General features: G+C 34.6%; 1 protein-coding gene across 1 annotated transcript; it reads right to left on the bottom strand.

The window, feature by feature from the left end:
• Positions 1-13,453: 13,453 nt before the first annotated feature.
• On the bottom strand, positions 13,454-17,036 carry LOC113041698 (macrophage mannose receptor 1-like). Its single transcript, XM_026200367.1, has 5 exons — positions 17,005-17,036; positions 16,770-16,808; positions 16,344-16,679; positions 14,039-14,390; positions 13,454-13,908 (listed from the first exon to the last, which is right to left on the bottom strand). Exons 2-5 carry the CDS (start codon positions 16,804-16,806, stop codon positions 13,518-13,520), a joined length of 1,116 nt encoding a protein of 371 aa, XP_026056152.1. The 5' UTR covers positions 16,807-16,808; positions 17,005-17,036; the 3' UTR covers positions 13,454-13,517.
• Between the last annotated feature and the right edge of the window lie 668 nt (positions 17,037-17,704).

The following is a 17,704-nucleotide window of genomic DNA, read 5'->3' as shown; positions in this document are numbered from 1 at the left end:
AGTAGTCCTATCATACACTTTATCTCAAGTCTTGATGATTTATGACCCTGATTTATGGCCTGATTTATGGCCGTACAGTCCGTGTAGATTGACAGGTAGTCAGAAGTGTGCATGGTCAGTTTGGATTGATTTATGACTATAAGGCCTGTCAGTCAAAGCGGTTGCCATGCCACTGGGTCCTGTGACCCTTGATTGACATGGCAGAGGTGTGTAAATCAAAAGATCAAAGAGATCTCAGATTTGACTTGTGTTGTGTTTATTACTGGATATATGATGTTTGTATCTGTTACCAGAGCAGTGGGGGGGGTTCTTATGATGGTTGTATCTGTAACCAGAGCTGTGGGGGGGTTTCTGTGAAGTCCTGTTGTTCACACCTAAAGACAGTGGGAGGTGTTTGGGTTCTTCCTGGGGGAAAAAAAATGGCGGTGCAAAAGTGAGGGTTTTGACGTCTTGGCAGGATCAATGTTTGTTTAATCTTTATGGTGTTGATACCTAGGCACCGACAGGCCACATGCTCCCCGTCTACAAACACATTTGAAAACGAGGACGATGTCTGGTGTCTTTTCCAGGTGAGAATTTCAAAGAGTGAGAGAGACAATTATCTAAATCATCAACTAACCAAGCCGCTGAAGAGATAAATCATTGAATGTTATCTGGAATTAATAAAATCAAACAGGCATTCCTTAATGTTAAGAAAATACTATCCATAATATGTGGTGTTTAAAAGGAGTTGAAATCTCACGCTAATTTTAAAACCGACTTAAACACACACACACACACAGACACACATTGGTTTTCCATGTTCTATGGGACATCCCGTAGACGTAATGTTTTTTAGACTGTACAAATTGTATTTTGCATCACCATTACACCAACCTTACACTTAAACCTACCCCTTACAGAAAATTTTGTTAATTTTAAGATTTTCAAAAACACTTCATTCTGTATGATTTATAAACTTGTTTCCTCACGGGGACAAAAACAATCCCCAAGGATTTTGGATATTGCCATCATTGTTCCCCATAACATGGGGTATACCTGAACCACACAAACACACACACACACACACACACACACACACACACACACACACACACACACACACACACACACACACACAGACACACACAGTAAATCTGAGTAAACTAAATTTTATTTATGAGCAAATTCGTATTTGTTGTTTTTACTTTGTGTTATGTAAGAAATGTTTTAATTTAATAAACTAACCTGTAGTATGTGTACTGTAAATGAACAAATATACATTTAGCTTAAACTCAGTAAATAATTACACCTACCATTTTAAACATGTCTAAAAGATTACACATTGTGTGTCACTAAAGCAAGGCACACTGTCTATTGTCTTAAAAAATGTTTAAATAACCTGATGACCAGCATTGTTTCTTTAGATCATTTATGCACACAAATGCTTTTTTCGCACGAGTAGAAAACTCTTTGGATGTGTTTGGCAAAACATCATTTCTACATCTTAAATGCATGACTGAACTTTTCTCATTCGACAGAAATACTATTTTCTAATTATTTACCCGCCTATAACACTTGGTGTAAATGTTCTTACCTAGAACAGAAAACATACACTTTGACTATTTGACTATTTTGTAGGCATCATGTAATGTTAAATGGTTTACAAAAAAAATTTAGCACCAGCAGCTGTGATTTTCAAAATGAAAGAAATGTACAAGCTAAGGATGTTTCAACTATTATCATCATTTCCTTTTGACTCTGATAAACTGGTAATGAATTTTCTATGCAAGTGACACGATATACAGTTCTCATACTATTTGTGTAGATAGCTGTGCTAAAACATTTATGACTATTTTTGCATGCCAGCAGATTATGTCAAGGGTGTTTCACATCTAAGAATCACAATGTTTTTTAAATGACATTTTTCTTACAACTCAAGATTTAGCCATATCAAGATTTTGGACGGCCGTTCACAATTTGTTTGTTGGACTGTACGTTTTTAGGTGATCTCTGTGTGGTGTCATCATAATAGGAATAAATGAAAATTAAGAACTTAAGTTACAGTTTTTCTCTACGAGATATTTCTTTTAGTGCAACTTTGTGTCTGTCCAAAAAGTGTGATCACATGAAGCATCGACACAACAAAAAATTAAGTCTAGCTGTTTTACACTTAAAACTATTACAACCTAAACAAATGAAACGGTTCCACTGAAAGATGCCCACTCGTTTAAGTTTGAGCATGTTAAAGTTTCCACACTCCTGTGTAGAGATAAATTTTATCCATAACCTTTTGTGTATTCACGTGACCAAATCACTAAGAAAGAGAGTATAGCAAGAAAGCAAATGTTTACAATGCATATAAAATTCAGAATACAATTGTTAAAAAAAAATTATGTTGATTTGTAAATGGTATTTTTTATTAATCCACTAGATTAAGTCATCTTGTTCAGATAGCAGATGAAACTATTCACATTTTGTTTGTTTGGCCGTTTTTGTTTTGAATACTCCTGTAAGTTCATGCTAACTCTCGCGTGGGAAAGAGAGCAGGGTGAGCACATCCTATTCATTTAAGAAAAAGTATTAAACATTTGACCAAACTTTTTATTATTTTGACAAAACACAACAACATTAAAGAATGTTATCCGTTCCTATGGCCATCTTCTTTGACTCAAATAAAGCAACATCTCTGGTGTACGCAAGCATCTACAATGTGTGTATGTGCTAAACATCTGTTTCTCCCACTTCTGCCAGATTTGTTAGATGGGCTTTTGTTGTAATACAGACACATTTGAGAACTACGATGTTCTCACTTTTGTAATGGTTATAGAAAAATTCAAAAATAACTCTTGCATACGTAGCAAAACTGACTAAAAAAATCACTGAATTATGAAATGCAAAAGTGTGTACGGCATTTGACAAAACAGGATTTTAGCTGTAATGAGCACATAAGACAAAAATTGTCAAAGTGTGACTTGTAAATATATTCTATTTTATTTTGTTTTATTTATTTATTTTTACCAGAGATAGTCGACTGATCTGTTTACATGTTGTTTTGCAGTTTTCTGATGAAGAGTTTTCTCTGACTGTGGTCAAACATACAGTGCCTGTTCATAGGAATTTTTACAGCATAACTACAGCATAAAAATATCGCCCCTACATCTAGAGCTCTTGTTCATATAGCTGATGATGATGTTCACATTTTTATTTGTCGTACTCATTAGTTTCAACATTTCTACTGGACATTAAAGAGTAGGCCTATGTGTACTCCCTTTATGTCAGAAGCATTAACATCTACTGTGTGCTAAGAATTTTCTGCTTTCTCCACTTTTGGTGGATTTACTAGAGGGACTATGTGACCTTGTTGTAATGTGATTACGTTTAAGATCCATATGATTGCACTAAACCCCCTTGAATAGGTTATAGACATACTCTTTTATACAGGAAATGTTTCCACAACAGCAATATGTATCAGAATAACAAATACCTAATTTGAAAATATGAAATCCTCTCTTCTAAACTATTGTGAAAACTTTTAATGTTGATCCGGCCCACCAGCCGTGTATCTTTTTCATTGTTTTTTAGATAAAGACTATTCTCAGAGTTTGGTAAACAGGCAAAAACATGAACAAAATGTAGTACAAGATGATTAAATGATTGTCAAGAGACTGTTTAAACTGAGATTGTGATGCACTTTAGAGCTTTTTCTGGTCTACCAGTGTCACAAAGACACAAAATTTTCAATCAACTTGAAAATGAGTTCTGCCATTTTCTGTTCTGACTGTTACACTTAATACAAACCCATCTATTACACTTAAAGTTAGACATTAAAAGTCATGGATGTCACAGGAACTATTTCCTTTCTCTGTTTCTCTAAACATCACACTAAATAAACCAGAGATCACATGTAGAAAGAATTCTTTGAAAGGGGCATGTCTTAGTCCATTTTAGATGGTCTGCACCAACACATGTTTTAGATGTTTTAGGTATTCATCAGACTAACAGGTTTGATTCGGGAAACACACACAACTGGAACTAAGTTTTGTCATGTCTTTATAATTGATCTACTTTTACTTTTAAAACAACACAGTGTGAAATTATGGTCTTCGACAGCATGGGCCCCTGAAATGTTGTAGTATATCTTTGTTTTCACAAAATATCTAAACATTTATCTATCTTAAAATATTAGTTATTACGTGTTTACAAAGTTGTCATGTCTGACGTTTACATTTTTAAGAACATCTGATATAGTTTATCATCTTTAAAATTGTATAACGTATATTTCACCAAACCTTGACGCCTGAAAAACGGGTTTAGCATCAGTCCACATTTCAGTTGTTAGCCAGAAAATGCAAGTGAGCCGATATTTCATAACCCAGATAATCTACATGATGTGAAACTAGCTCACAGTTACATTAGAGTTTTGGGGTTCTAGTTTATGTTGAATAGTGTTTGTTACTGTTCCACATGTTTAACACCACATTACTCCATTGTGAAGATATGTACTGTATAAAAGGTTTTTCACTGTAGTAGTCCAACTCTGAAACCAAACCAAACAAAAATGAGCTTGAGCCTTAGTTGAAGCAGAATTAAAATGTTTTCTTTTTATCTTTCCATGATTTGTGCGTGTTGTTCTGAACCACGGTTTCATTTTAAACATCACAATCGTATTGTATTGTCCTGTATGATTGTAAAGAGTTTTGTGTGTGTCAGTCTCTGGATTTTTTTTTTTTTTTTTTTTTTTGCAAACAGAACTGCTGTAATGTTAGCGAGCTCTTTGTGTTGTCTGCTTTACTGTGTTTATATACGTTAGATTTCCTTAAATTTGCTCGATTAAAGTATTTAACACAGTTTTAGGTAATGTGAATGTGTGTGAATATAGAGGATCTTTACAAATATGTTTTCTTGAAATATCCATCTAACACTCTGAACCAAGACTGCTTCTTTTAAATATAACATTAACACATTTTTCATGAGCTCAGACCCATTGTTTCATAAACCACAAAAGATTAAAATGTGATTCAACTTTTTATTTCAACAATAGATTTTTGAATATACATTCATACATTGAAATAGTGAAGAAAATGGTCAAATTGGCATTACTAACAAACAAGTAATAATGACATTACAGGTGGTCTAGCCAGAAAAGAAAATCTCTACAGGCCAGCATGTTTTGTTCTATTATGTAGTTGACGTAAGTTTGAACAATTTCACATGTCATGGAACCATAATTTTTTGAAACCAACAATGTACATAAATCTGTTACACATGTACACAGACAGAGAACCTCGTTAATGTCCATCTCATCGTCACATTCAGACATCACATCCAGAATTTTTCTAGTCGTTACACAGACTGATTCTTTACTGGTAATAAACATACTAGTCAAATCAGGCCATGGGTTATTTTTCAGGCTTCTTACAACATTCATTTCATTCTTAAGATTTTTTACACACTTGGTATCTCCGGTACAATCATGATTTGGATTCTCTATGACCGCATGCATCAGTTTGATCATTTGTTCTCGGTAACGCTGTTTAAACATAGTGTCTATGTTGTCTGTTACATGACACGCTTCCCCCGGGGTGCAGTCGCACTTCAGCTGATCATCCGTAGTGGCACCAGAACTCCAGTTGCAATCCATCTGCTTTTGCCCAGCGTCAGACATCCTTTTCAGAATTTAATTCAAGAGATAAACTTTGTACCCTAATCAATATAGAATTTTGTCACCATTTCCCAGAATCTGGACTGACTGTATTAATCCATGACGATCCAGGCCTTGTGCAATTTCAGTTTCAATTTCTGGTTTATGGTTCAGATCCGTCGAAGCCTTATTATTTGAAAAATTAGAGAGTGCGTCGGTTTCAGACAAATTTGATTGTTGAAGCTGATTCTGTCAGTCCATGTAGATAATGTTTTGATCAACAAGATGTTGCAGTAGCTCTGTTGACCGTGCTGTAAAACCCCTTGTTCGCAGATCTAGGAAAACCTGTGATAACTGCAGAGTTTATGAGGTCAGCCGCTCACAGGGGAAGAAGACTAGCCATAGTCACGAGGAAGTAGTGGTGGATCTTCTGTACATTTAAACAAAAAAAAGGGTGGTCTTGTTTCTACGTTTCAAATGTTGCTTGGTTGGTTGTTGAGATGGGGGTGTTGCACTCTAAAAGTGGAGGAGGGTGAAGGGGCCTAATTAGGGATGTGTTTTGACCGGCGAAGCCTAGCTTATGTCACCAAAGAGAATTCTGTCATTTTCACTGGAAGATATTTTGATTATAGATTATGAGGTTTATTATGATTTTTGTTAAGACACTTGTTTCAAGTAACAGTAATGTATTGTGGCTTGGGAAAACTTAATCCATCAGCCATTTATTAAACATAGAGCAAGGAACACATAAAAGGGTGAGTAAACACTGAAAAAGAAACATTACAACATCATTGTTCAGGTTTGTTATACCGAATACACTATTATCTGACTGATCATTCGGTTTTAAAATAAATTTAAATTGACTGAAACAGCTTGTTTATCATTGAAAAAATTGTTCTCAACATGGACTGTTTGGAGCAGCGGCCGCCATTGTAACAGGAGCATGCAGAAAGTCTTCTGTGGTTAACTATATGCCACTAAAGCTTTTTTAAGTATCACACTTGGAAAGTAGGTAGGACCCCACAAGTGTGAAACAAACAAGGATGTGACACCTTCAGTAGTCATAAAACATTGGATGCTTTAGCACATTCAGTGAGATTATTTTCATCTTAAACAATGTATATTTTCCTTGCGAACAAAGCATCAAAATTATCTTTCTAGTAAATCTAAAGTACACTGTTGCATGGTGGTTTTGTTTACACCTTAAGTTTGTGATGACCACTAATATAATTTAATAATGTACAAATCGGCCGAGAACTATAATTATTATGAATGTGTTAATGTTATATTTAAAAGAAGCAGTCTTGGTTCAGAGTGTTAGATGGATATTTCAAGAAAACATATTTGTAAAGATCCTCTATATTCACACACATTCACATTACCTAAAACTGTGTTAAATACTTTAATCGAGCAAATTTAAGGAAATCTAACGTATATAAACACAGTAAAGCAGACAACACAAAGAGCTCGCTAACATTACAGCAGTTCTGTTTGCAAAAAAAAAAAAAAAAAAAAAAAAAAAAAAAAAAAAAAAAAAAAATCCAGAGACTGACACACACAAAACTCTTTACAATCATACAGGACAATACAATACGATTGTGATGTTTAAAATGAAACCGTGGTTCAGAACAACACGCACAAATCATGGAAAGATAAAAAGAAAACATTTTAATTCTGCTTCAACTAAGGCTCAAGCTCATTTTTGTTTGGTTTGGTTTCAGAGTTGGACTACTACAGTGAAAAACCTTTTATACAGTACATATCTTCACAATGGAGTAATGTGGTGTTAAACATGTGGAACAGTAACAAACACTATTCAACATAAACTAGAACCCCAAAACTCTAATGTAACTGTGAGCTAGTTTCACATCATGTAGATTATCTGGGTTATGAAATATCGGCTCACTTGCATTTTCTGGCTAACAACTGAAATGTGGACTGATGCTAAACCCGTTTTTCAGGCGTCAAGGTTTGGTGAAATATACGTTATACAATTTTAAAGATGATAAACTATATCAGATGTTCTTAAAAATGTAAACGTCAGACATGACAACTTTGTAAACACGTAATAACTAATATTTTAAGATAGATAAATGTTTAGATATTTTGTGAAAACAAAGATATACTACAACATTTCAGGGGCCCATGCTGTCGAAGACCATAATTTCACACTGTGTTGTTTTAAAAGTAAAAGTAGATCAATTATAAAGACATGACAAAACTTAGTTCCAGTTGTGTGTGTTTCCCGAATCAAACCTGTTAGTCTGATGAATACCTAAAACATCTAAAACATGTGTTGGTGCAGACCATCTAAAATGGACTAAGACATGCCCCTTTCAAAGAATTCTTTCTACATGTGATCTCTGGTTTATTTAGTGTGATGTTTAGAGAAACAGAGAAAGGAAATAGTTCCTGTGACATCCATGACTTTTAATGTCTAATTTTAAGTGTAATAGATGGGTTTGTATTAAGTGTAACAGTCAGAACAGAAAATGGCAGAACTCATTTTCAAGTTGATTGAAAATTTTGTGTCTTTGTGACACTGGTAGACCAGAAAAAGCTCTAAAGTGCATCACAATCTCAGTTTAAACAGTCTCTTGACAATCATTTAATCATCTTGTACTACATTTTGTTCATGTTTTTGCCTGTTTACCAAACTCTGAGAATAGTCTTTATCTAAAAAACAATGAAAAAGATACACGGCTGGTGGGCCGGATCAACATTAAAAGTTTTCACAATAGTTTAGAAGAGAGGATTTCATATTTTCAAATTAGGTATTTGTTATTCTGATACATATTGCTGTTGTGGAAACATTTCCTGTATAAAAGAGTATGTCTATAACCTATTCAAGGGGGTTTAGTGCAATCATATGGATCTTAAACGTAATCACATTACAACAAGGTCACATAGTCCCTCTAGTAAATCCACCAAAAGTGGAGAAAGCAGAAAATTCTTAGCACACAGTAGATGTTAATGCTTCTGACATAAAGGGAGTACACATAGGCCTACTCTTTAATGTCCAGTAGAAATGTTGAAACTAATGAGTACGACAAATAAAAATGTGAACATCATCATCAGCTATATGAACAAGAGCTCTAGATGTAGGGGCGATATTTTTATGCTGTAGTTATGCTGTAAAAATTCCTATGAACAGGCACTGTATGTTTGACCACAGTCAGAGAAAACTCTTCATCAGAAAACTGCAAAACAACATGTAAACAGATCAGTCGACTATCTCTGGTAAAAATAAATAAATAAAACAAAATAAAATAGAATATATTTACAAGTCACACTTTGACAATTTTTGTCTTATGTGCTCATTACAGCTAAAATCCTGTTTTGTCAAATGCCGTACACACTTTTGCATTTCATAATTCAGTGATTTTTTTAGTCAGTTTTGCTACGTATGCAAGAGTTATTTTTGAATTTTTCTATAACCATTACAAAAGTGAGAACATCGTAGTTCTCAAATGTGTCTGTATTACAACAAAAGCCCATCTAACAAATCTGGCAGAAGTGGGAGAAACAGATGTTTAGCACATACACACATTGTAGATGCTTGCGTACACCAGAGATGTTGCTTTATTTGAGTCAAAGAAGATGGCCATAGGAACGGATAACATTCTTTAATGTTGTTGTGTTTTGTCAAAATAATAAAAAAGTTTGGTCAAATGTTTAATACTTTTTCTTAAATGAATAGGATGTGCTCACCCTGCTCTCTTTCCCACGCGAGAGTTAGCATGAACTTACAGGAGTCTTAAAACAAAAACGGCCAAACAAACAAAATGTGAATAGTTTCATCTGCTATCTGAACAAGATGACTTAATCTAGTGGATTAATAAAAAATACCATTTACAAATCAACATAATTTTTTTTTAACAATTGTATTCTGAATTTTATATGCATTGTAAACATTTGCTTTCTTGCTATACTCTCTTTCTTAGTGATTTGGTCACGTGAATACACAAAAGGTTATGGATAAAATTTATCTCTACACAGGAGTGTGGAAACTTTAACATGCTCAAACTTAAACGAGTGGGCATCTTTCAGTGGAACCGTTTCATTTGTTTAGGTTGTAATAGTTTTAAGTGTAAAACAGCTAGACTTAATTTTTTGTTGTGTCGATGCTTCATGTGATCACACTTTTTGGACAGACACAAAGTTGCACTAAAAGAAATATCTCGTAGAGAAAAACTGTAACTTAAGTTCTTAATTTTCATTTATTCCTATTATGATGACACCACACAGAGATCACCTAAAAACGTACAGTCCAACAAACAAATTGTGAACGGCCGTCCAAAATCTTGATATGGCTAAATCTTGAGTTGTAAGAAAAATGTCATTTAAAAAACATTGTGATTCTTAGATGTGAAACACCCTTGACATAATCTGCTGGCATGCAAAAATAGTCATAAATGTTTTAGCACAGCTATCTACACAAATAGTATGAGAACTGTATATCGTGTCACTTGCATAGAAAATTCATTACCAGTTTATCAGAGTCAAAAGGAAATGATGATAATAGTTGAAACATCCTTAGCTTGTACATTTCTTTCATTTTGAAAATCACAGCTGCTGGTGCTAAATTTTTTTTGTAAACCATTTAACATTACATGATGCCTACAAAATAGTCAAATAGTCAAAGTGTATGTTTTCTGTTCTAGGTAAGAACATTTACACCAAGTGTTATAGGCCGGGTAAATAATTAGAAAATAGTATTTCTGTCGAATGAGAAAAGTTCAGTCATGCATTTAAGATGTAGAAATGATGTTTTTGCCAAACACATCCAAAGAGTTTTCTACTCGTGCGAAAAAAGCATTTGTGTGCATAAATGATCTAAAGAAACAATGCTGGTCATCAGGTTATTTAAACATTTTTTAAGACAATAGACAGTGTGCCTTGCTTTAGTGACACACAATGTGTAATCTTTTAGACATGTTTAAAATGGTAGGTGTAATTATTTTACTGAGTTTAAGCTAAATGTATATTTGTTCATTTACAGTACACATACTACAGGTTAGTTTATTAAATTAAAACATTTCTTACATAACACAAAGTAAAAACAACAAATACGAATTTTTTTCGTATTTGCTTTTTATGAGCAAATACGAATTTGCTCATAAATAAAACGCTCATTTAGTTTACTCAGATTTACTGTGTGTGTCTGTGTGTGTGTGTGTGTGTGTGTTTGTGTGGTTCAGGTATACCCCATGTTATGGGGAACAATGATGGCAATATCCAAAATCCTTGGGGATTGTTTTTGTCCCCGTGAGGAAACAAGTTTATAAATCATACAGAATGAAGTGTTTTTGAAAATCTTAAAATGAAAGAAATTTTCTGTAAGGGGTAGGTTTAAGTGTAAGGTTGATGTATGGTGATGCAAAATACAATTTGTACAGTCTAAAAAACATTACGTCTACGGGATGTCCCATAGAACATGGAAAACCAACGTGTGTCTGTGTGTGTGTGTGTGTGTGTGTGTGTGTGTGTGTGTTTAGAGTCGGTTTTAAAATTAACGTGAGATTTCAACTCCTTTTAAACACCACATATTATGGATAGTATTTTCTTAACATTAAGAAATGCCTGTTTGATTTTATTAATTCCAGATAACATTCAATTATTTATCTCTTCAGCGGCTTGGTTAGTTGATGATTTAGATAATTGTCTCTCTCACTCTTTGAAATTCTCACCTGGAAAGACACCAGACATCGTCCTCCTTTTCAAATGTGTTTGTAGACGGGGAGCATGTGGCCTGTTGGTGCCTAGGTATCAACACCATAAAGATTAAACAAACATTGATCCTGCCAAGACGTCAAAACCCTCACTTTTGCACCGCCATTTTTTTTTCCCCAGGAAGAACCCAAACACCTCCCACTGTCTTTAGGTGTGAACAACAGGACTTCACAGAAACCCCCCCCCCCCACAGCTCTGGTTACAGATACAACCATCATAAGAAACCCCCCCACTGCTCTGGTAACAGATACAACCATCATATATCCAGTAATAAACACAACACAAGTCAAATCTGAGATCTCTTTGATCTTTTGATTTACACACCTCTGCCATGTCAATCAAGGGTCACAGGACCCAGTGGCATGGCAACCGCTTTGACTGACAGGCCTTATAGTCATAAATCAATCCAAACTGACCATGCACACTTCTGACTACCTGTCAATCTACACGGACTGTACGGCCATAAATCAGGCCATAAATCAGGGTAATAAATCATCAAGACTTGAGATAAAGTGTATGATAGGACTACTGTTGTGGGTTTGAGTCTCAGGTCTGGCATGGATTGTTTGTTGGGAGTGAATGACCAGTGCTTTACTTCTATGATGCTGTTCTGGACTTTCTTTGTAAGAGTATCCTCTGGCTTTGAGTTTGAATGAAACAGACACTACATGAGAGTGTTTAAATCTTGTTCCTGACCGCATTACTGTCTTTGCTGGGTGTTTTTAGGGAATATTTGCATTTATTCATATGCCATTGTATTAGTTACTCATGTGCTGGACTGCTATGATTTGGCTAATGCAGGACCCTACTAAATGATGCATATCAGAGGGGTTTAGAAGTGAGTATACACAATGCTGATTGATAAAGAAGTGGCTATAGGTCTACCTGCACACACCCTGCACTACACCAATGATTTTGACTATTACAGAGAGTATAAATTGAGAGGAGGATTTGTAAGAAAAAATATAAAATGAAGAAAATTCCCCACTAAAATTTCTAATTTTGTTTGTTTCATGCTCCTGCCGTTTATTTTATATTTTTTTAAGAAAGCACAAACACGTTTGAATGTAAACACATTCTCATGAATTTGTCCTTACCACGTTTAGACCTTCAGGTGATAGACTATATTTCAACTATATTTACATATTTGATGTAAAACAGGAGGATAAACAGTGAGTGTTATTGTATTTCAGTCTTATTTATCAGGGTCCATATTCACAAAACATATTCATTCAAACCATCCTAAAATGGCTGTTTGCTGGCAATCTGCCTCTTAATGTAAACATTTAAGAAACATTTTATGATAATGATATTTTAAAAAGGTATCACCTTTGGTTTTGGAGTTTTCTTAATGGTCAGATAAAATGTTTTGTGAATATGGTCCCTGTTTTATTGCAACAACAGGAAAGTTATACTATAACTGTGTCCCAATTCAGAGACTGCATCCTGTGAAGTCTATCAAGGTCAAAGCAGCCGAAGATTTCCTGTTCCCACCCACCATTCCTGTTGCCTAGCAACTGCATGACAGCTGTCATTAGGACATAGCAGAGATGTTTCTGACAGACATTTAAACACAAAACTGTATGGGCAAGATAGTTAAATGGAGATATTACAGAAAGGCTGCTATTCATTCAGCCTTCGAATGAAATGAGCATCTAAATTGTACTTTTTTTATACACATATGCTAGCTCATGCACACAGTTAAACGCATTGTCTTTCAAAATATACTGGACTTGATAGAGTGTGTGAACACAGGCGGTCGATTCATGCACTCTTGAACACTTCATCTTTGTCCAGCCTCTGATGTATTTTTTCTCCAGAAGTTATGACTGATAGAAATGTGTCTTTAGTCTTTCAATGTAAAGTTGAGGTTCTCTCAAAACCTGCTCACACAAGCGATTGTCAATGTTCTAATCTGTTCCTCGACAGAACAAAATCAGACCATTTACAGCTTAATAACAGTTTACTGTAGAATATATTTGAACTTAATATACAAATATCTGAACAAAAGATTTCTACGTTTTTAAAACTAAAAAGAGTCTACTGAAATTATTAAGTGTAAAATTATTACATTACCAAGTGATGAATAAAAATTAAGTTAAAGGAAATAAACACACAAGCACTTGTTTCCTCACATGAAGGTCTGTGTACTCTTTCACTCTTAATATCTGCTGCAGATGAAGTTGAGTTTGTCAGTTTCAGGACGGCTGATCCAGCGCTGATCTCCTCCAGACTGAACTGCTCCAGATCTCACTGTGTGTTCACAGTCCTCCTCTGATGTGCCGTTCCCTGGAGCCCAGTTCTGATAGCACACCGTCTCTCCACTCACCCAGAACCAGACGCCTAAAATATGAGAGTGACGTAAACCCAACCACAGCTCCGCAGTAGACGCTCGTTTAACCACGTTCATCACACGACGCTGAATCTCTTCTGAATGAACCGAGACCAGATCCACATGATTCTGTCTGCAGTATCTCAGAGCTTCAGACCACATCAGATTCTCTCTGATCACAATCAGTTTATCTGGAAACCAAACAGAGCACAAGCAGAAACTAGAGAGAGACTGATCAAAAACAACATCAGAACAAACACTGTGGATGAATTTGTCATGTCAGACATGTAGCGGGAACTTTAAGAGATCTGGAGGAGATGATGGATTATGTGTGTTTTGTGAGGATCTACTCACCTTCATGACACACAAAAGGATATTGTAAGTAACAAGGGATGTCATTCCATCGTCCCTGAGCGCTCTTTTCAACACCTGTACAGTTTTCATAACCTCCATCATTATTAGGTTGACCAGACTTCCAGTAACTGAAAGAGTAGTTACTCTGATCTGACCACTGCCATGAGTCTCTGAACAGACCGATCCAGACATCTGATCCAGATGAGTTATTATCACTAATGATCTTCTTAACCTTCTCATTCTCATCCTGGTTTCTCACACTGACCAGATCAATGTGATTCTGTCTGCAGTAACTCTGAGCGTCTCTCCAGTTCATCTTCTGATTGATAAAGACGAGTCTTGTGCTCACTTTAAGAAAGACAAATGGACAAAGATTCATGAATCAGTTTGTTCATTATTCTTTCGCTGCTTTATGGTTTGGATGTGAACAGGAGCATCAGTGGAAACATCAGAAACACGTCTCTCAAAGACTTGAGCTGCTTCTTCAGCTGGTGATTTACTGAATATGAACTATATTTTCAGGATTATATTTAAGATCTAATATGAAGTAACACGGAGGAACATTGTGATGATTTTAAAGCTCTCTCTACTGATCCATTATGAACACTTGACTCAGACACAAAGAGCCGATGAGAGAAACATCAAACAGAGGAAGATGTTACACTGCAGCTAAATATGCTCGTTAACATTCATTTAGACTGTAGATCACTAATTTATAAATTAATAAATAATAAATTAATTGTTTTAATGGCGTATCATGAACTGGACTTGAGTTCATGTAGAAGTGAAATAAAGATGTTACAGGTTTGTATTGAGATACTGAAGACTGAAATAACAAACTTTATCAACTCTAGTCACTGCTGTATATATTTCTTATAAACATTATGATTATTGTCAGATGATTATTGGGTGACACTTTAGAATAAGTGTTCATTAGTTAATGTTAGTTAACTTCATTATTTAACATGAACTAAGCAAGAACAATCCTTCTACAACATTTATTAATCTTAGTTAATGTTAATTTCAACATTTATTAATGCATTATTCAAATCAAAAGTTGTGCTTGTTAACATGAGTTAATGCACTCTGAATTAAGGCGAGACACTGCAGGTGAATAGGGCAAAAAAAAAAAAACTAATAGTTATCACCTTACTTACCCAGTTGATTGATTACATTGATTATTGCAAACATTTTTTGTATTACAAGTTTTAAAAAAATGTATGTTTAAATATGCAAATTAGGCATTATTTCATGAAATATGTGCTAATTTGCATAAATGTCTAGTACAAAAATCTAAACATTAGATGAAGTCAGTTTCAAAATTTTTGTTTAGTTTTTTTTTTTTTTTTTACATATTAGAGTCAAATGTTTTTACAGAGGGTATTCTGGTTATCTTTTTTTGTCACTCCATAATTCAGAAAATACTTTGAACAGCCAGAAAACAATATATTTTCACAATTTTGGGGGGAATAAAATGTTGAATATAATCAAGGAAAATATATATGAACAAATCCCTCTGTACAAACCTTCAGAATATAGACAGGAATAAAAATGTCAAGTTTGGTGTGCGTAAGTGCTACTGAAGTGGAGATTTATGGGTCAGTGTTGAAGAAAAAACTCATTTTGAGAAAATGGCCTTTAAAAATATGTATTGTAATTGAAATCTATTGACACAAACAGATAAAGTGCTATAAAATAAACACTTAACAGTGTCTTTTGGATGTTTTCCTTCCACTAGTTTGAAAAAAGCACTTTATGAAAAACCAAAAAGCCCAAAATCTCAAAATTGACAGGTGCTTGAAAAAACAGTGTTTTTGCCTGCAGTGTCTCACCTTAACATGAACCAACAATAAATAACTGTATTTTCATAACAAAGATGATTAAATACAGTAAAATTGTAATACAGTAATAAATGTATTGTGCATTGCTTGTTCATGTTTATTAATACATTCATTAACATAAACTAATGGAACCTTATTCTAATGTGTTACCGATTATTGTTATGATTATTAATAATTAGACCCCTATCAATATCTCTCTCTGTGATTTATTTCTCTATAGTCTCTTTAACTGCAGGTCATCATTGTGACAAATTACCCCATAATGTGAAATCTTTTCATTTCTGGAAAATATTGTGTCTATACAGAATATTAGCAATGAAAGTGAAAAATATACAGTCACCTCTATACTCATAATCAAATTAAAATAGTGGTTAGTATTGCATAAAGAAATGGTATTTGCACATCTATAAATGAATGGTTGTTGAATTTCTATAAATTCATTTTAAATAGCTGCACTCACTGTTGCTGCAGATGAATTGGTAGTTATTACTACATCTCAAATCTTCCCATTGTCCATTTCTCATCACAGCGCACTCATCTCTGCCATCAGGTTGGGCAGGAGCCCAGTTCAGATAGAGCGCAGGTTCACCTGAAGACCAATGCCATTTTCTCTCCAGTCCAATCCAGAAACGTTCATTAATCACACTCTTCATCAGCTCGTTCATGTCGTTCATGTTGTCAGCGGTGGCCAGATCTGTGTATTTCTCTCTGCAGTATCTCTGAGCTTCAGTCCAGGTCTTCTTCTCATTTATAAAGTGATACTGACGCTGAACACATTCAGATACGGAGCAGAGAGCTGTGAAAGAGAGACGCTGCTTTAATGCTTTTCAGAACAGCATCAAACCTAATGAAACTAGAAACCATAAATAAAACCACAAACACTCACCAACGAGAAGAAGAATGAAATATAGAGTTTGCTCCATTTCTGAGGAAGACATAATATAGATTAAAATAAAGATAACATTTAAAATATTCACTTATTAATTGTAGTGTTAAACATTATTTCAGTGATAATTTAAAATTCATCATAACAGGAACATGAATGCACCACACACAATCATTAAGACAATATTAATAACTAAAAGTCTAATATAAAGAATGAAGATGTGAGTTGTTCTTACTTTAGAGGTTGTGTGTTTCTGTTCTGAGTCTGATGTTTCTGTCTGCAGCTTCAAACTCTGTGATGATTATATCTGCACTCATTCGTCACTTCATGTGTTTATTACTCTAAAACAAAAGCCCTTTTCATTCTCCTTCCTCGTTCACATGTATGTCCTTCTGTTGATGTTGATGTTTGTGTTGGACTTTGTTGCTGTAATTCTGTGGAAGTGTGTTCATTTGAATGTGGTGGAGACGGAGAATCTGTGTGTTCTGGAATGAAGTGTATTTCCAGCAGCTTCACACGAACAACCTCAACATTTACATTTCTGTTTTCCATTTTCTTTCAGTTTTGATATTGTCAGAGACCAACAACATGTTTCTGCTTCCCATTCCCGAACTGATGAAATATTCTCACAAAATGTGAACTTGTTTTGTATCTGTTGTGTCATGAGTGCTATCACACAGAGTAATACAAACATGCAAATAAAAGACAACATCAACAACACACTCAACTCTTTAAATGCGAAAACTATAGCCTCAGAGAACATCTACATTATTTCCCTACGCACTGTTGCTCTCTTCATATAATGTCAACTTATTTAACAGTAAATTTAATTCACTGGAGTTACAAATCATGCTTGCATAACCCCTCTCTCGCATTTACTTGATTCTCTTTAATCATTGTCTCATATATATATATTTTTTTAATTCACTGATCTT

Source organism: Carassius auratus, chromosome 23 (genome assembly GCF_003368295.1).
Source record: "Carassius auratus strain Wakin chromosome 23, ASM336829v1, whole genome shotgun sequence".
In the NCBI taxonomy this organism is placed as follows: Eukaryota; Metazoa; Chordata; class Actinopteri; order Cypriniformes; family Cyprinidae; genus Carassius; species Carassius auratus.
Note: the sequence above shows the minus strand (reverse complement) of the source record. Positions and strands in the feature narration are given on the sequence as shown.